The sequence below is a fragment of the Phaethon lepturus genome, unplaced genomic scaffold (assembly GCF_000687285.1).
Source record: "Phaethon lepturus isolate BGI_N335 unplaced genomic scaffold, ASM68728v1 scaffold9633, whole genome shotgun sequence".
In the NCBI taxonomy this organism is placed as follows: Eukaryota; Metazoa; Chordata; class Aves; order Phaethontiformes; family Phaethontidae; genus Phaethon; species Phaethon lepturus.
This window is the reverse complement of record NW_010528407.1, coordinates 46,427-67,247: the sequence shown is the minus strand read 5'-3', so window position 1 is coordinate 67,247 and position 20,821 is coordinate 46,427. Positions and strand designations below refer to the sequence as shown.

General features: G+C 45.8%; 1 protein-coding gene across 1 annotated transcript in view; it reads right to left on the bottom strand.

The window, feature by feature from the left end:
* Positions 1-20,821, bottom strand: part of PRKCH (protein kinase C, eta) — a gene marked incomplete at its 5' end in the record, with an annotated part of 122,584 nt that overhangs the window by 55,342 nt on the left and 46,421 nt on the right. The window contains 7 exons of the mRNA XM_010283670.1: positions 6,932-7,105; positions 7,841-7,984; positions 11,279-11,406; positions 12,321-12,450; positions 14,143-14,231; positions 15,720-15,754; positions 16,567-16,717. Coding sequence (XP_010281972.1) covers positions 6,932-7,105; positions 7,841-7,984; positions 11,279-11,406; positions 12,321-12,450; positions 14,143-14,231; positions 15,720-15,754; positions 16,567-16,717 — 851 coding nt within the window. The remainder of the gene's footprint in view (positions 1-6,931; positions 7,106-7,840; positions 7,985-11,278; positions 11,407-12,320; positions 12,451-14,142; positions 14,232-15,719; positions 15,755-16,566; positions 16,718-20,821) is intronic.

The window sequence follows — 20,821 nt, the reverse complement described above, 5'->3', positions numbered from 1 at the left end:
GCATTCCTGTTTCCAGTTTGGAGTGACCAAGCTGAGACAGCTCTGGCCCATTTTTAAAAATACTGAATTCTGCAGTATCTGCTGGCCTCAGACTGTGCTGGGGAAGGCTAGAGATCTATACAAGCTTGGTCAAAGGTCTTCAGGAAAATTAAAGAGTGCCAAAACACCCAAAAGCCACTTGGAAGTAGCTTGCTATGAGACCTTTGTGGATCCATTCTCCCAGCTTAAACATCACCTGGAAAGCAATATGGATTCAAAAAGACTGAAACCTAAAGCGCTGCGGGGTCACACCTCAGCTAGTTACCTTGTCTCTAAGCTTTGATTGCCTTTTTTTTTTCCCCCTCTCCTCCTCAATACTGTCTGGCACCTGCTTGCTCACACTGCTCATGACTTGGTCCCACTTCAACCCCTTTTTATGCTGCAACTTCCTTGATTTTAAGTTTGAAGAAAAAATATTAGTTTCACATACCGTGGCTAACCATGGGCAACAGCATCTCCTTCAGCCACCCTTGCACTAAGCTTGATAATTTGTTTAAGTTACAATCTTTCCCATAAGCCACTGCAGATGGAGACTGGAATTTTCTCAGCTTCATAAAAATGCAAGTATCCAAAGTCCCTCAACAACCAGGGGTGGGAAAGTTACACTCAGGAGCTACAAGACGATGATGGCAGCCAACCCTTCAGTTCCTGTTTTCACTTCAGCTCGTATCACCTCAATGTGCAGCCTAAGTGTGGACATGCAGCAAAGTCCTCAGATAAAATCAGAAATGTCAGTCTGATCTTGTTTCATCTTCTGCAAGCAAAACCACCCTGCCTATAAAAAAAATCCTCAACCCCATTTGCTCTGGCAACAAAGAGACCACCGCAAGGTGTTACTGTGCACGTCAAAGAAAGCCGAGCCTTGCAGACCAGGCTTTGGAGGCCTCACACGTCTGGTTTACCGGCAGCTTGGGCCAGCATGCCAGCAAAGATGTCATTGGTTTTTGGTGGACGTGAACACTATAAAACCACAGAAAGACACAGTTTTGATCAGCCCGCCTTTATTCAGTGCTAGATAGGGACAGGAGCCAGAGAAAGGCGAAAACCAACTGCCTCTCCCATGGTTGCAAAGCCAACAATGAGGGTGCCGCAGCGCACACGCCCACAGAAGCCACACCGGAGAGCAAAGGTGGAGAGAGGAAATTCCCCTGTAGGTCCCTGTCCAACAGCCCCCCCCAAAACCCTAACTTGCCGCCCCAGGGCCCTAGGTAAAGCACAACTCCAGCTCCTTCAAGTCTGACTTCAGAAGGACTCTGCAGCAAGCCCTCCGTGGGATACCTCCCTTTCTTGCCTGTGTTTACAGCCACAAGGCATGCGAGGCTGTACCAAGCCTTTTGGAAAATGCCAGGCCTATGAGCAGGATTTCCCTGTCATCATTTTCACTTGGTTTTTGGCTGGCAGCAACAAAACCAAAGCATGGGTTGGTCTTCCAGCACAGTGACTTGGGGCTAGCAGCAGTCTCAGTGCTCAAGAGCAGGGGAAAAACTCCCAGCGCTTGCAGAAAAGCACGCTCGGCTGTCGGGTGTATCCACATATCGAGTTGTGCCTCCCCGACATGCTAGAGAGGGAAGCCTGGGAGATGATCAAAGCTGTCCTCTGTGCTCCCAAAGGGCTCCCTCTTCGCGCCTTTCAAAGAGAACATCAAAGAGGCCTCACCGCTTCCTTACCACCCACCAGCACGCATCAAGGCCTGTGTCGGGATGCTTGTTCATCTAACCAGAGCCCTGGGAAGGCTGCCGCTGCCTTTCTAGCCTTCCTCAACTCCACCATGCCAGTCTCTGCCCTAGGGCTGCCCTGTGCTCTACCTACTTGGTGACAGTGGAGTGGCTGGCAGACAACCAGGAGAGCCCCTGGAAGGATTGTGACCAAGGGACTCCAAGGACATACAAGGGCACCTAGACCTGTCCTGTGGCATCCAGGGACCAACGGATAGGTAAGCAGCCAGCTAGCTGCCATTGCTCAGTCCTACCACTTTTGCTGGTGACTGGTAGGCCCTCCCTTGAAAATTACAGCCCCATCAAAGGCTCCAGGCTAGCTCTAACACTTCTAGGAGGTGAAATACAGGCTCATCTCTCTAAACACCTGGGTTATCCATGACATGATGCCCACACAGACCCTGGGAGAACTGTTTCAGCACCCCAGGAGCCAGCAGAGATGTGGAGAAACCTTCCTCTTCCATGTCAAGAACATGACATCAGCCCACAGCTTATAAAAGGGGTGGAAAGTTGCGTGCCGGACAGCAGGCTGCCCTCATAAAATGGGATCAGTTCAATGATCAGCTGCCCTGGAGTCCCTGAGCCAGTCCCTACCAGCTTCAACAGCAACCCTGCTATTATCTTGGAAGGACGCTCGTTACAGAAAATCACATCCTTCTGCCAAGTTCTTGTGTCTCACTATTTTTGGAATGACAGGGGCACGCTCAGTGCCTCAGCAACTGTCAGCAGAGCCACACGGAGAGCAAATCCATACAACAATCGGGCTAGCAGGGACAGTGCTGGGAAACAGCATTGCCTGGGGGATGGTCCCCTGCAAGCACCCTGCGGTCATGAGAAAAAGGGTAAGGGCAATAAACATAAAACCCAGAAGCTATTTGAGAGTATTTGCATGGGAAGCTGATCTCCCCCAGCCCTTTTCATTCTCATGCATATGAGTGGAGACAAAAGGATTTAAAAGCAAACCACCTGTGCAGGAAGGATGGTTCCTAAACCCCAAAGAAGACAGGGCCTACTTACTGCAAACTCATTTTAATTAAAACATTCCAGGATCCACATTCCCCAGGATTAAATTACTGATGTAGCTATTTATATATATAGCCTCTTTCACCCATTCTAGGACAGTATTGTTGAAGTGTTGGATGACACCAGTGTCAGGTAAACAGAAACGAGCATTTTTTGGTGCTTGTGACCCCTAACACAGGATCCACAATTAGCCACAGGTCAGCCCCAGCACCTGTCAGCAGTTCACAAATTACTGCAGCGGGAGCATAATCCTCTCTGACACTAAAGGATGATTCTAAGGCCCTGGAAAAAGCAGAGGTAAATGGCTCAGGAAGTTCCCAACACAAGGCTTTCAATTAAAAAAAAAAAAAAATTTAGAAAAATAGAGATGTGGTGAGCAAGGAAGACCTCACACAGATGCAGCTGGAGCAGGACTTAAACTGCCCCCCTGCAAGGAAGCAGCATGATTGCTTCCTTGCCTTTCACAGGAAACGAATCTGGAGGTGCAACTTCTCCAGAAATTGCCCAGCCCAGCGCTGGACACGCACAAGGCCATGTCCAGCCTCTGCCAGCCTGCTGTGCTGCTAATATTTCCTCTTCAGGCTCTGAAAACTGTGACCCATACCAGGCAGAGACAACCCTTGCAGCTCCTACCACCTAGTGGCTGCAGCATTTCTCTGTGGCAGAGCAAGGAGGCTGTTCGGAGGTCTGGCAGCCTCAGCCCACCCTGGGCAAATAAAGCAGGCGGATATCACTTGTGCTGCAGCTTGAGACTAAATTAGGACCACAGGGGCAGCACAAGAGATAAGAAAACTTTTCTTGAAAACCATCAGCAGCTAATGTAAGCACAGGAAAAACCTCAGCTAGATCGAAAACAGGTGAACAAAAGTAGCAGCAACATAGATGAACTCAGGCAATGCACTGCTGTTCCTGGTACTTGTGCCAGCTGAGCTAACGCTAGATTACTGGCACGACATGCCATTGCACTGTGCAGCACAGACATGCCAGAGGCTGTTTAAGTCAGCCCTAGGCTGCATTAAGTCAGGAGAAGAGTTTGCTGGTTTGGGTGGAACATTATACAAAGAATCTGAATTCAAATGGCTCTAGACCCAGCCAAACCCTCAAACCCTTTGAGTGCTCTGTCCTCAAACTGCTGCAGCATTTCAGGCACTTCCAAGGTCCTTCCTTTCCAGTTTCCACGATTTCCTCTTGAACTGGGCAGGGGGACAGCATAACTGGACACCCTTATTCTAGCTGCAGCCTCACCAATGCCAAGCAGAGGGGATAATGACTTCCCCACAGCTCCTGAAGCAGCCCAGTGCATAATTTAATTCATGTGCAGTGAGACTACGCTGCTGGCTCACACTGAACTTGGCACCTACCATAAGCCCCAGGTATCTTCCAGCTGGGCTACTACCCTGCCAGTTAGTCCCAGCCTGTCTTGATGCACTTTATGGGATCAGGCTCTGACCTTGCTTTGACAAATGATGAGGCCTCAAAATGGCTAGTTCTTGAAAAATTCCTAAAGGCAGGCCCAGTAGGTCATTATTTATCCCCAATCTTCACTGCAGACTAGAGTCATGCGTTGTTTTTTATAACATGAACTGTTAATACCACATTTTTAGAGTTTGGGCTGTAAGTGTGATACATGTGATGTGGTTTCCATGTGATTACAAGTGAAACTAGGCATTGTTTTGTGTAACCCTCTCTCCGACTCGAAACACAAGAAAGGGCTTTGGTATTTTTAAATATGGCGGAAGGCCGACATTTTGAATAAGTGGTTACTGTTTTATTTTAACACATATATATATGTGTGTGTGTGTATATATATATATATATATATTCTTTTCTGCCAGGTTTGTGTTAATGGAGGGACTAACCCAATGCCATGTAAAGAACAAGCAGAAACCCAAAGTACTGTATCAGCCTGGTTAAGCCCTCCTGGAAGGACTCAGTCCAGTGAATACCCTGCTGTTGCAATCATTTCTCTATTATAGCAAAGGAATTTAATTATGCTTTTATAAGCAATTTACACCTGGTTATTCTGGATTGAGGTGGGTGTCACTGAGTGCAGAACACAGACAAAAGTCATGATGAACCACATTAGTCTGAAATCTAGTTTTTCTTTTGTAAACGCTTCCCTTTCAGTTTTGTTATTCTTGGAGGGAAGTGGTTTTCTGTTACTGACAATCCAGATAATGAAGCAAAGGGATATTCAAGTAAAAGAGGAACCTGGGAAAGACTGGAAATAGCAGGGTCCTGCTATGAGAAGCTCCACTCCCTTGGCACCCTTTCAGAGACTGACCAACTCTGTGTTCAGGGCAGCAAGGACAAAGGGCTTCTTCCCTCCGCTCCTCTGATGACAAGCTGGTCCAGAAATTCCTGTTCCAGGTTGCTCTAGTGTTTAGCAACCTCCTTTTCATTTCCAGTCTAACTGTATCCATGGCCAGTCTAGACTCATTTAATCTTAGCCAGCATCTTGACAGCTTTGTTTCCCTCCTCAGTGTTCGACATCTGCAGACATCAATCAGATCCTCTTTTTGCTTTCAATTTGCTAGTCTAAACAGTCTGAGTTCTCCCCTTTTTTTTCCCCTTTGCAAAAGACTCTGCAATTACTGCATCAGCCCAGAAGACCTTGTCTGCACCCATAGCAGATTACATTCATTTTTTGAACATGACAGACGGTACTAGCAAATGACCTTAAAATTTCCCCAAGTTCATGGGAAAAACTCTACACAGCCCAGAAGCACACGTGCTATTTTCACATCTACATTGCCATTCAGTAAGCAAAGCCATAGCAAAGAGCATAGCAATGAGTGGCAAAACCCACTGCTATCCTGCATCTGACCGCAAACAGCACACATCAATACTGGACTTTTCTGATATTTTACATGGGAACTTCAGGAAAGCCATTCAGATTTGGGCCCTGTGTCTTCATATTATGAAATAAAAGAGGAATTTCCTTGGTTACTAGTGACAACAGTGAGCTTTTTTTTGTTTCTGCTACACAGCACAGCTGCTCTGTGAACCACATAAGCTGTATATAAAAAAAAAACAAACCAAACCACCTCATTTCTATTACGTGAGTCTACCCAAGAGCTCCAACCTAAACAAGCATAACTGTTAAACAACTCTTAAACTCCATAGCTGGCTGTTGCATCACCCCAGTGAGAAGAGAAACGGGTGGGTGGCAGGGTGCAGTTGTCTGTCTTTTTTTTTTTTTTTTCCTCTCCAGTATTTTGGGTTTAAGTAGGAGGAGTGAAGCCACAATTAAAAGGGCAAGTTTCTCCTGCCTCTTAAGAGGAAAACAAACTCTGTGGACAAATAGCAACTGGAAAGGAGCCAAGGCAGTTTGGAAGAGCTATACTGCAGAAAATGCTTAGGTCCTAATAACAGCTTAGCTCAGGGACTCCCAAACTTACCTTGCTGGGACACAGCTGTGGCCACTGCCTCCATCACAGCCACTCCTCCCTCCACCACCCACATCACACACCAGAGGAGGCTGTAAGCTGGACAGGCAGCACATGTGCAGTCCTCCACTGAGGTATACAGACCACAGGTGACAGCAATGCTGTCATTTGTCTTATCTACACAAGAAGAAATACCAACTGTATATGGATCTGATTCAGTGTCCACCCATGTCAGTAAGGTCCTTCCCCAGTAACCCCAAAAGGATCTTTCATTCAGTTCTGAGACATATACAAAGGCTGGTAGATACAGGAGGCTACCCCTGCTTCCAAGTACAATTCATTGAGTTTGCAGATAATTCAATGCAAATACAGTCCTATTAAAATTCAGGTAGCAAGACAGCAGAGCCTGAGATCCCACACCGACCGGAGGACATTGCAGGTCTGTAGACATTTGCGCATACGCATTTGGAAACATTCAACAGCACAGAGATATTTCTAGGGAAGACACAAAGAAAGCTTCCCTGTTACTACTATTTTATTAGGGAGCTTAGAACAAGCCAGGATTTTGTTTGCCAAATGCCCAGCAGATATTAGACATGGAATATAGCAGGGTGCTCTGTTCACTCTTGAGCAGAGAGGTTTCTCCTGGATTTAAGGTGGATAATTATAACAGGCCAGGGATCAAATACACAGGAGAGTGCCTCTGTCCTGAACAGGCCAGCCAGTGTCAGGAGGAAGGCTGTCCACTGCCTGGGCTATACTTACAGGAGTCTGGAAGCAACAGTAGAGCTTGGTGAGGAATGGATGGTTCCTTGCTAAGGAGAGGATGCGTTTCTCGGTCATGGTGCATTCAACATCGTCATCTTGGAGAATGACGTCCTTCTTCAACACCTTCACTGCATAGAGCTGCCCACTCTCTTTCATCTTGGCAAGCATCACCTAAACCAAAGGGGAGGGTGAATTGCAAGGGCTGAGCCCACAGTCTCTATGAACAACACAGAGTCTCGCGCACTTTCTCACACTCGAAAGGTCAGTTATCTCATGACCAGGCTTGTGGATGCAAGTGAGTCAGCCTGCTAGCATGGGCATCAGTGTCCAATCAATGACACACATGCTACTGTCTGCAGCAGGCTTCTCCAAACAGAAATGCCCACACATGTTGCTCCAATGTCTGGTGCGGGGCTAGCTGGTCGAAGCTCAGAAACAGTGCTAGGGCAAAGCCCCTGAGTGGTGCCATCCATCTCACTTCCCTCCTCAGTTATAGAATTCAAATGTGGCATTTCACATTGGCTTTGTGGCAAAGCAGAGAAAGAAATACCCTGTCTCACCTAATTTGAAACCACTGCCTTGTTTCCTTTAAAGTCTTTACATTCTCCAAGAAACGCTGCCCAAATGAATGCTAATGCACACACTTGCCATTTCTGGTATGGGCTGTGGCATGCAGCTATTCCTTTGGTTGCTAGCTTTTTTCTTTTTTGTGATATCCAATTCTTCACTTTGCTGTCAGCTTGTTTTCTCTTCCCTTTTCTCCCTGCTTTCTGTAACCAACCTTGTTGCACAAAGCACACTCCACTGGACAGTCCGTGTCCCACATTATGAAATAACTTCTTCTACCTTGGAGCTTCTTAAATAAGGAATGTGGTTTTCCCTGAAAGAGCCATGAATAACTCTCACCTTTCCAAAACTGCCCTTTCCCAATACACGAAGGAAGGTTAAGTCTTTAATTCCAAGTTTGCTCGCTGAACTTTCACTAATGTGGTTGCCATCTTTCAGGCTGCCTTTTCCCTGCTGTCTCAAAGTAGATCTTGAAACCAGTTTCTGTGGAGGAAAGCAAGTAAGTATTAGTCTGCATAGAAATTGTACTTTTGCCTCAGAGGCATACACAAATAGTCAACCTACCAACCTGGGCATTTAGGACCTGTTCAGATGCACTGTATGGCCACTGGAACAGAAAGCACCTTGGTACCACCACCCTGCAGAGCTGTTACGCGTGACTGGCTGACCTCAGCACTGCACAGAGTTGTGCTAAGAGGTGAACACTGGTTCCTGACCTGGGCATTTTAAGTTGTAAACTCACTGCCCAGCAGATCCAAGAGGCAAGTCTGCCTCTCTCCATCCTCACTCCCCAGAAAAATAAGACAATGACTGTGGAAATCCAAGTCTCCTATCTAACATCAGAGTGAGGAAGACTGCATAATTTCTGCAATATGTGAAGTGCTGGTGAGATCTAGAACCCAAGCAGATTTCATCTGAATCCCTTGGGTACTCCATGATTTTAAGACTCTTACCCAAAGCCCAGTTCAGTGGGACACAAACGTCAAAATATTTTTCTTTCCCACAGCTGGGCTGCTGGCTTCCTCCATTGCTGTAAATTCAATGGAAAGCTGTTCATTCCTACGCCAGCAGTGAGGTGTCTGCATTTTCAGGAATTGTACCAGTATTAGCACACATTTCTAGAGCTTCTGGTTTTGCAGTATACGAAGATCGAGTCAGCCTCCGATGCCCTCTGTTCACAGCTCTCCAGGTACAAGTACACATATAAACCATGAGCACTCTTACTCAGTTTATTAGCCCGACCAAAGTTACACGGACTTCTTGAGCTCCACCTTGCGACTATTTTGGTGTAAAGCAAAATTCTTCCTGCAGAAGACTCGTGTTTCTGCCACAGAAATGCCAACCTCAGCCATGGGGAAAGAACCAAGAGCATTCAGGACAGCACCCAGCAAAACTCCCAACAGATTTAAGCTTGCAGCATATCTGAACACTCACCTAGAGCCTTTAGCTCACAAATAACGAGAAGAGATTGTTAAACACCAAGCACAGATCTTCCTGGTTTCATCTCCTTCTGATGTGCAGATTATGCAAACAACAAATGCTAACAAGTGCTGATTTGTACAACTGAGAAGGGAGTGTGGGACTCTCTAACTCCCAGGATAACTGTCCCCCTGAACTACTACAACGTGAACAGCAAAGACAGGAAAGTCTCATTTGATAGAAACCAACTGGAATCAAAAGGGGCAGCGCAGCTAAGGAGCAGGCTAGGCTGATACAGTGTCATGTGGGGTCAGCCAATGTAGCTGACTAACTGTATGACCAGGTATACCAGGTCTGGCAAGTATGTTTTGCGTCTTAATATTTTCTTTTTGGTCAAGTAAAAATAAATAGACCAACATTTTACTATGGGTTATTGTGGTTTCAACCAAACTCACTTTTCAAAACTAGCAAAGAAAACATGATGAAAATTTGTTATCAAATAACAGCTCTGATTTCCATTACCCTTTATGGGCATTTTTACTCAAGCTCTTAAGACTGTTTTAAACTCTCTGCATAGACTCAGATATACAACAGCTGGATTTTTAGGATGCCTTAAGTACTGACAAGCAGAAATTGTACACAGATGTCCAAATCCTGGCAACAAGCTCACTAGGACCCCGGCTTGGTGTATTGTGTTTGTGTGGCAAGGTTTTAGTAGCGGGGGAGCTGCAGGGGTGGCTTCTGTGAGAAGCTGCTAGAAGCTTCCCCTGTGTCTGACAGAGCCAGTGCCAGTTGGTTTCAAGACAGACCCGCCGTTGGCCAAGGCCAAGCCCATCAGCAACGGTGATAGTGCCTCTGGGAGAGCAGAGTTAAGGGGAAAAAAATGGCAACAGCAACAGCAGCTGGAGAGAGGAGCGAGAATACGTGAGAGAAACAGCTCTGCAGACCCCCAGCCCAGAGCAGGAGGGGCAGGAGGGCTCCAGGCACCAGGCGCCGGAGCAGAGGGTCCCCGGCTGGCTGTGCCCCTGCGGCCATGGAGCTCCACGGGGGAGCAGATCTGCACCCGCACCCGGGGAGGGCCCCACGCCGGAGCAGGGGGATGCCCAAAGGAGGCCATGACCTGTTCCTGAAGGACGGCACCCAGGGGGGGACCCAGGCTGGAGCAGCCTGTTCCTGAAGGACGGCACCCAGGGGGGGACCCAGGCTGGAGCAGCCTGTTCCTGAAGGACGGCACCCGTGGGGGCACCCAGGCTGGAGCAGCTCGTGAAGAACTGCAGCCCGTGGGAAGGACTCACGCTGGAGAAGTCCGTGGAGGACCGTCTCCTGTGGGAGAGACCCCACGCCAGAGCAGAGGCAGAGTGTGAGGAGTCCTCCCCCTGAGGAGGAAGGAGTGGCAGAGACAGCATGTGATGAACTGACCACAGCCCCCATTCCCTGTCCCCCTGTGCCATTGGGCAGGGAGGACGTAGAGAAATGAGGAGTGAAGTTGAGCCAGGAAGAAGGGAGGGGTGGGGGAAGGTGTTTTAAGATTTGGTTTTAGTTGTCATTATCCTACTCTTGAGCTGATTCATAATAAATTGAATTAATTTTTCCCCAAGTCCAGTCTGTTTTTCCCATGATGGTAACTGGTGAATGATCTCTCCCTGTCCTTATCTCGACCCACAAGCTTCTCATTATTTTTTCTCTCCCCTGTCCAGCTGAGGAGGGGAGTGACAGAACAGCTTTGGTGGGCACCTGGTGTCTAGCCAAGGTCAATCCACCACACTTGGACAGCAAAGACCAGAGATGATGATGTGTCGACAGGACCCACAGATTGTAGCTGGGAAAACTGTGGTGAAGAGCGAAATGGTTTCCCCAAAATCACTCAGCAAAACAGTGACAAAGCAGAGAAGAGAATCTTGGCCTCTTGCTGAGCTCATCTTATGCTCTATTCCAAGCCACATATGCAGACAGTATATTTGTGTTCATGGGAAAGGTAAAAAAAGATATGGCATAAATTATATTGACTGTTAATTAGTTTGGAGTCTTTTTCTCCTCTCATTCATGCCAAACAGATAAGAGTCAATGGAGTCACACGACTGTGAAACATAAGCAGACAACAAAACAACACCTATAGACTAAAGCCTCCGTCGGGGTAAACCTGCATACAAGACATCCATTTTCCAGGCAAAGTCTTTGCCACAAACCACAGACAGTAACAACCTACTCATGCAGCCCACCACCCATTGCCATCTGCCACAACTGAAGTCTCTGACTTCTCCTGCACCCATATAAAGACTCAATTGTAAATATTTTAAGGGGGGGGGGGGGGGGGGGGAGAAAAAGAAAGGCGGGTGGAGAAAAAAGAAAAAGACTCACCGGATTTGGGGAAATGCTTCCTGGTTGCAGACCCATGCATGCCAAGGTTTTAGCAAGCTCTGCTGAGTTCACCCCACAGTTTGGTGCAACATTTGCTTGGCATCGGATGTGGACGTTCATTTTACAGACTGACAAGGGTGATCACAGGGATGGAAAGTAAAAGCAAAAGAACAATTAAAATAACTTGGAGGGATTTGTTGCTGAGAAATAATTTAGCAATTCTGCTTCAGGAAATACACCTATCTGGATTTACCCTGTGTCTTTAAACTAAAAGGATTTTTGCCACTGATCTCAGCAGAAATAAAATTAGGACTCTCAAAAGAGAGTAAACTGAAAACCAGTAATAGACCCCAAACTCTCTAAGTATGATGCCACATTGCCTGAAGCTGTTCATAAGCACGTTTGTCAGGTGTATAAATACCGCTGCAGCTACGCCTGCAGATAAAATTAGTATTTATAATGTTAGAGAATTCGCAACAAACTTCTCCTGCATTTGCAGGTATCTGATTTTAAAGACGTATTGCTCAGTGGAAACTAAAATCTTTCTTGCTCTCACTGACAGACACACATACACCCTCTTGTGGGAGATGAAGGCAAACAGAGACTGTCATGATTTTATAGTCTGGATCACTGAAACAAAAATTAACACCAGGACATGCTTTGTTGTCAATTAACTGTGTGACGGACAAGGTTATCAACCTAAGGCAGTGACCTTTTTTTTCCCCCTTGGATGCCTTTTCGTTGCCTCATCTCATTAGCTGAGGAAAAACCTTCAGGTAAAGGGAAAAATGAATGCAGGAAGCAGATACCCAAGAATATTTTCAACAATGCAAGTTAAACAAAGCTGTGCTGAGAGTGCGAAGTAGAGTCCTTCTGGAAGCCAGAGATTAAAAAGTAGATCAGTGTTTTTTTAACTCTTGCAAAGATGAATATTCATTGCTCAGCTTTCTCTTGAAGATTGCACAAATCAAGCCCACACAGTGCATCAGGAGTCTAAAAATATACGTATTTTATGAAAAGGCTACAGTAAGAAACTGCTCACTTTTACACTGTAGGCCCTGTCGCATGATTCCCCAGAGCAAGGAACCACAGTGGTCACAGAAAGTTGGGACTTTGTAGTTGTGGATGCTGAACTTATGAGGAATATTGATTCCAAACCGCTGTTCAGTCACCTGAAGCAACAAAAGAAAAGAACAGATTTAAAACTCAAATACTTATATATACACATATAAGCTGATGTTCATTTACATACAGGGATTTAAGTGCAAAACGATAAAAACAATTCCAACCCAGAAAATGTCCCAGTCCATCACCTCACTGAGGTTTACTGCAAGTGAACATTGGGTGACCAACCTCACCTGCTGTGAGCCTGCTCTGGTTTCCTTGCTGTGCAGGCTGGACTGCCTGACAAAGCAGATTTCAAAAAGGGCTGTCTAGTCAATTTTAAATTCTTAAAACCAAGTTAGAATTGGAAGTGCGGATTACCTCATCACAAACCTATCACACGGAAGTGCCACATATAAATTATGTTAGCTACAGCATTTTATAACTAACCAGTTTTCAAATTATTAACTTCCATTCTACGTGCAAACATGTAACTTTAGGTCAAACTGCTGATTTTATTAAATTTAATATAGAATAGTTTTCCCAGTTCCTCCTAAAATTTTCAGTCCTCTTCTCACCCTCCTTGTTATTAACAGTCATTTCAGGCCCACATTTCACTTTATCACTTGCTCTTATCCCCTTTTTAACCTTGTTCTTTTCCAACCGTGAATCATGCAGATCTCAAAGACACCTTAGAAAATATTAGATCGGCTGAAAGAAACCCATCTCCACTGAACCTCTTCATTACTTCCCATTTTGTGTCTCAACATGCAGATCCTGGAGGACTGAGGGGCAACCCACAACTTCACAAAGAAAAGTCAGGGTTGCAAGAAACAATGATATTAAAGTGAGCTGTGCCTCCTCACCTTTATCTTCTTTTAAAGTAGGTTAGATACATTATAAACCCTTCACAATCCTAAAAGAGGGGTGAGGAGACTCACCATTTCACTTGCACTTTAGCCTTAAGCATTTTAACTTATTTTCATCTGGTTTGGCAAGGGGTCATTTTAAGAAGCCTAGCTCAGCAGTTTGGAGGCAAGAAATAACGAGCAAAGGCAACTGTTTATCTGTACTGCCAAGAAGGATTCTGCATGGCATAAAATATAGAGATACCTCGCAATTAAAAATATTTCAACTGAATTTTCCTTGCACGGTTATTAAACAATTTCCAATTATAGAAACAAGACATGCAATGCACAGGGTAGTTATAGGCGGGGATGCTACTCCCATCAAATACAGCCAAAACTAGCAAGAAACAAAACCTTCAGAAACACAAGTTATCCAAGGGTTCTTTATTACCACATAAATAATTTCATAGAGCAAAGGTGTGGAGCAATGACTAAATGGGCACTTTAAGTTACCAGAAAAGAAAAAAGAGGCATTAACAAAGGCCAGTGGTTGGATTTTAAAGCCAGAGAAATCCACATTAAGAACCGGGCATCAAATTTTGATGACACCACAGTTAATCATGCAAAATATTACCAAGGAAGACAGTGGATTTGCTATTTCTTGATGTCTTCCAATGAAGCCACTCTGCCTTCCTAAACTATGTGCTAGTCCAGCCAGTTATTGGCATTAACAAAAAAACAACCAGATGATATTGCATGGCCTTTATGCATGTCCCTATCACTCTTTCTCACTTTTAAATCCATGAATAAGGATATCACAGAGTAAATTCTGTTATAGGACAACCCCAGCAACCCAGACAACCCTGAAGATTCACAAATTATGATGACCCAAAATAACCAACATGACTTTACCTTAAGATCGGTCTTGTTAGTATTGTTTTGGCATGTGCAAGCTGTAACAATTAGATGATGGCAGCGCTTGTGTACAACACAGGTGCATACTAGGAAATAAAAGAGGCATGCTGAAAAGAGCTGCTGAAAGACTTAGAACAGAACACATCAACCCATCAGCTGGGTTTTTTAAGGCTCAGCTATACCATCAGGACACCATAGAGATGTGAAAAATAATTGTTGGCTTGGAATTTCCACAATCTCCTAACAGATCGGGAAATGCATTTTCAACCCACTGCAACAGAAATTCTGCACTGGATCATTCATATAGCCTAGAAGACAGCACCCTATGTAAAATATGGGTGACGCACAGAGAAACAACAGTGTAACTTCTCAAATGAACTAAAAAAATGCTGTTGACATTATCCAGTGGAGAGTAATTCTCACAACATACACAAATAACATTAGAGAACATAGGTCTGAGATACCAAAAGCCACCCCTACATCTCAGTGGCATAGTGCTTCTTATCCAAGTGAGTCCTGCCCAGGTCAGTTCGTCATTTGAGGCTCAGTGCAATGCTTGGGTCTGGGAAGCTGGATAACTGCAGCAGAATGGTGCTGTCTCTAGGCTAATTAGCTAGTCCCCATCAAGAAGGCTAATCAGCCCTAAAGCAGAGTTGGACTCTTTCCAGGTCTGAAGCTGGCTTGGCTGGAACAAACTTAGATCCCTCCACTCCATAACCCAGTGTGCGCTGTAGACACCACCAAGTGCTGTAGCTACTGTCTCAATAAGGAGATTTTTTAAATGGAAACTGCAAGTTACAGATGTGTTGCAGCATCCCACACTATTCTGTTGCTGACTCAAGCTTGCATCCAGGACAGTCTATCAATAACTTTAACTTTCACCCAGAGATTTTGTGCAGGATACACATTTTGTTTACATGCAGCTTCATTTCATATGAGGACACCAGTGCCCTGTTATATTGCTCAGGAAACGGGCTGTGCTAGAAGGCTATACTGAGTGACCATGCACCTGTGAAGCAAATAATTCTTTCATCTTACCATAGAAAAAGGGAAAGACAGAACAATGATTAAGCACCACATACACCTATACAGCCGTTCAGCCAAAACATGCTTTCAGACAAAAGTGCCGTGCTGGCCCACAAGGCTGCCCTTTGAAGTCACATCCCTAATTTCGCTTTGTTCCTTTGAGAAAGGAAGAGGTTGGCCATTCCAGTAGGGTACTTTGTGTCCCAACACTAGCTGAACGTGGTCCTGAAGGGACCCTGGATCTCTCAAGCATAGCTGGGTGTTGCATGTACTCCAACTCCATGGATCTGCACAGGAGGAGAACTGTGGGTGAAACACAGCAAACAGACCCCGAGGTGTTAGCATGAATGTAGGTGTTTGCTCCTGCTGGCATGCAAGCCATCAGCCTGACAGCTGCTCAAACGCACAGTTTTGGCTGGCTGGGGAGGAAGAGGAGTGGTGACTTCAGAGAGGCTTCTAACCACAAGGATGTCCCAGCAGCAGGGGAAGTGCTCCTGAGACAGCACATCCTACACACACACCGCCCCTGCAGGAGCAGAGCACCTTACCTTGGCACTGGTATCCCTGCTTTCCAAACACGCCCCTGTCCAAAACAAATACAAACATAATTTAACATCAGAAAGGCAGTTGTCTTGCGCATCATTTACAGGAGAGATAGACAAAATGCAAGAAGATCCCAGATGACCAAATCCCCGGGGCAAAACTGCCCAGCAATAATGGTGCAATTCAGCACAGCGGTGTGAGAGTGTAACAAAGCACTACAAGGGCCATAGCTTACAGGGAAGGCTGTCAACACGCATGTTATTCCCCATATTCCCCCTCACTCTAGTTTCTGAAATACCTCACTTTATTACAACACACACCACACTTATTAGACTGATCCCAGCAGCCCACACCCTGTTATTACCTCTCCCACTCCACGCTCTTTTGAGACATATCTAAGTTTTTCTCCCTGCTCTGCCTACTCCCCCACACCTCACACCTCTGCTCTTCTGTTCTCAGGCATTTTCTCTAGTCTTTCAAGCAACTTTTTTTCTCAGTAATCTCAAAGCTCCACTCAAGTTAACATCTGCAGTGTTTCTTCAGATTGCTGGCGTTAATTTCCCTCCCCGCCCCGTGAAATATCATCTGCGCTCACAAGTGAGGAACACTGCCCCATCCCCACACCCTCCCAGTTTGCTTCCAGCACAGAAGATACACATCACCTCTGGCCTCTCTGTAGTAGGCTCCAGCTCGCAGTATAAATGTACCCTGCTAAACCCAATGGCCAGAGGGAGTCACATTGGTGGCCTTGGTAAAGTGCTGGGTAACTGATTCAGGATGGGGGTGGAATGTCAATCCCCAAAACACGACAGGATGGGAAGCTCCACACCACCGTGTTCCAGCAGTTCTTACCAGATGAACTCCCTGCAGTGCGAGCAGTACGTAGGCTGTCGCAGGTAGGTAGCCATGAATTTGTGCCCATTCACCTGATGCACTCGCCTTCGCATCGCCCGCTGGCGTTTCCGCGTGAGGTTCTTAAAAATTCGATCCCTCTGGAGGGTCCCTGTGCAGAGAGTAGAAAAGAAACAAAACATTATCATGTGCAGTTATTACTCCTGGTTTTGCTATGGCAGAAAATGCTTTCAAAGGCCACGGTTACATCCCTGCTTTAGAAGTCGGGGGACAACACTCTACAAGAAGGAAAGACAGAGGAAGCTAATTGCAAAGGCCCCTTTTGCTCAAAATTACATTCTTCATCTAGAAATAACCGCCTCTTCCCATCTTTCTCTCGCTCCTCTCCCATGTTGAGACATGTCACTAACTCATTAATTCACAAGACGTAAACAGACCAGAAGCTAAAGTCTAATGAGTTATTATAACTCACAACTTTTTGGGCAATAACTCCTGAAAACATGACTGTGTGCAACCACCTGACCACCCGTACGGGGCAGTGCCCTGCTTACCAAGCCAAAGTGATGCCTTGCTCGGCGAATGGTGTTTATCCACTTTCTCATACCACACTTCAGTATAACCATTTCTAGCAATTTTGCTTCCTGTGCTGGATTAAAAGGCACAGTCTAATTCTTCAAGGACTGTTCGTTGTTTGACATGTGCTACTCTCAGCTTTCTTTAAAGGGCTCATTTTCCAGAGGGTAGATAATATTTTGAAGTTCTGGGAAGCAGTGACCCAGGAACTGCTGGCATTCAAATCTGAATTGTCCCAAAATTTAATATTTTTTTTTTAATACTGGGTTTACTTCAGCCATGTAACAACTTCGTAACAAAGCTCAATTTACACAAAACAAGTCACTCTTAAAGGCAGCACTGAGGTCTAGATCAAGAAAGCCATTCCCATACAGCAGCAGCCATCTGACTTGCAAATCACAGCCAGCTGGTCTCTGGGATCCTCACACAGACCAGGTCAGACTCAGCTGAGCTTCCCAGATCAAAGCCTCATCTGGGGCACAATCGCCTCAAAAGAAAGAAATGAAATCCGCAGTTTTCGAGTTAGTTGCTTTGCAACATTAGTCAAGTTAGTTGCTTTGCCCTACTAACAAGTGCATTTTAGGGACACACACTGAAGTCTGCTAGAGGAGAGTGTGCACTCAGGACTCTTGCTTTGAGCGCGGACTGGATGCAAGACCAACCCTCCGCATGGATGTAACAACACAGGAAGGGACAGGCGGTCTGTAAACCTCCCTCCCAACTGATCATCCCCAAGCGCTGGATCAGCAGCAGTACCCAAACACAGCTGTTACCATCCCACTTCATTTACCCATAAAAAGGGGGAGAGCATTTCCCTGCTTTCAACTAGCTTTGTTGATTAACCACTGGGGCGGGGGGAAGAAAAAAGCGGTCAACCTGATCAAGGCTTGAAATGTAAAAGTCCCACATCACAGGCTTATTTCCTGGTCCTCTTTGTAGGAGTGGAGATAAGGGAAGCCATCCTGTCAGTACTGAACCCAGCCACTTCAAAGGGCCATGAGCCGTACGATGTATTCCTCTCAGTACTCTTGCCACACAGGTTTAGAAGAAGAGCCAGTCATAAAGCTCAAGGGTTGGTTTTTCTTCTGCTGTGTTCTCCCAGCCATTTGCACATGTGTCTCCTCCACAGGCACTACTGGAAACCTCCTACCCAATGGAATAACTGCAACATGGAGCATGGCTTGACTTTAAGACAGCTTGTATTTATTTTTAAATTAGAAGTGCACGCTATAAATTAGGATTTCCCATTAAAACACAAAAAAGGATGTGGTAGGGCTGATCCATGCACTTAACAGAAACCTCCTTTCTTCACTGCAGAGCTTCAAGCAGCTGGGCAGAGAGACTGGTGCAGAAAAGCCTGCCTTCCTCGGGAGTGCTTGAACATGTGTTTAATTCTCACTGAAGTCAACAGGACTCAAGGGACCACAGGAATCGCCAGACTGAATCAGAACATTGGTCCATCTAGTTCAGCATCCTGCCTCTGTCAGTGGGCAACCAGAAACATATGACAGCAAGATGGAGGAACCCTGCAGCTGGGAGATAATTTGCCTCTTTGCCACACATGAGATATCATTTTGATCTCCAGAAGTGAGAGCTGATGTGCCGAGGTTTAATATCCCTTCCAAACACTCAATCATCACTGCACAATTTCAATAGCCTCATTATCCACTGTATGAAACGTGGCTGAGAAGAACTTGGAAGAGGTCAACCAGTTCATGCCTCTTCCCAAAAGAGAAAGATCAAGAGCCAGTTCCATCACTGAAACCAAGCCTCCTGCAGCTTCATGTGAGAATTAAAACAAAAAAAATCCCTACAGTATTATAGAATTTGCCCACCTTTGAATTCAAGAGAACATCTCCTTGATCTAGGTTTATACATATGCTTAAGTGTTTTCCTGGACCAGGGCCAAAAACCTTAACTGGCAAAGTATCCTCTCTTGGCGTACAGCACGTACAGGAGAACGTCCAAGGCATGGAAAAGGAAGAGCAGGGTTTGTGAGTGTGTGGTGAGCATGTAAGTAAATCACCTAAAAAAGCAATCCAGTTACCAGCTTGCGTCATACCAGCTGCTCCATTAAGAAGCCCAGCAGCTGATGCCCTTTAAGTTCATGCACTCACATTTACCAGAGTTTAAGAGAATATGTTCCCAATTTAGCTCATGTAGTTTCTGGTTTTGTTCTGGTTCCCTTCGAGGATCAGCATGGGGTAATTGCCCCCCTGGTGTTCTCCCATGCAGCGAGCAGCCCACACGCAGCCAAGAACAAACCAGCCCTTTGCACCAGGAACAGGGGACATTCGAAGGTGGCACGCAAAGCCACCAAGTGGGACACTGCTCTGCGTCCCTGTGGTTTGCCTGGCTTCACAGAGACTGCAATTTTGAAATGGTTCAGGAAGACCAAAAAATGCCAGGGACTTGCTTTTTCATGAGTGGCAGGGGAAGTAGGGAAAGTCTCCACACTGTCTGCACTGGTGGATCACATCCACAGACAGCCTTGAGCCTTCTCCTCTGAGCTGTATTTGGCCTCCATCTCCTGTTCTCCAGCCACAGATATCTCGTATGCAGTGCAACGGCTTACATCTTACAGACCCACTTTTCATTAAAACACATGCCACAAGTCTTTTGTCTTTTTGTAAAAAGGCATCATTCATTTTCAAAACATTCCTCAAACTTCACATTTTCCCACAGTACTTGGCTGCATTACCCTGCTGATTTCTCCAGATGCTGCACATCTTCCAGGTGATCCTTGCCCTTGCTTGTATTCACCTCATTAAATTATAGCAAATCTAAGTGTTACTAAGCAAGAGACTGACTTCAGCTAGGCCTGGATTACTTGTCATACACAATCAGCTCTTTTGGGTACCACTCTTCCCACTTCCTGATGCTGTCTCAAGCAAGAAGGGGAGGGAGCACACAGCGCAACTTCTGACACACCTCAGGCCCAGGCGTAGCTGCAGGAGACCATCTACAATGTGATCTATTGGATCTACATAAAAACACATCCCACAGCATAAATCCCTCTGGGCAAGAGGTTGCATGCAGAAACCATCAACGCAGCATTGAAGTCTGCTAGTGGACAGGGCAGCCCATCGTGCCTCTTACCTTCAGGAGTCACAGGATGTAAAGTCATCACAGACATTTTCCTATTCATGTTCTGCATTCTGGCCAGTTTCCTACAGAATATGTATTTTCCTTCTGCATGAGGAGAACATTTTACAAAACAAAGCAGCTCTAGACCACTTTAGGAGACCCAGACTTTTAAAAGCCTCTAATCTCTGGTAAAGCAAAAACCACCGTGAATGGTTCAAATGTCCAAATACTGCTATAAAAACAGGCAAGTAATTGCACAGTGAAGGGAGTTGTCCACATCCATAGTTAAATTTGGACGTCTGTAACTATGGGGTATTTACTGTGCCTGCCTATGTGCAAAAGCAACTACAAAGTTAAATACTAAAAAGCCTCTTCCCCTTTTCTCCTCTCTACTCATGCCTAACACGTGTTTATAGCAGTGGAAATCATGCACGCGGAGGGAGAGGAGAATAAATAACCCACCAAGCCATCTGAGGACATCTGCATGTACCAGCACACCACTTGCCCACTCAGTGGCCTCGTCACGCTGCCCCACCTGCCCCGTGAGCTTACCTGATCCTGCCCCGCCTGGCCAGAGATCCCCCCTTTCGCTCTC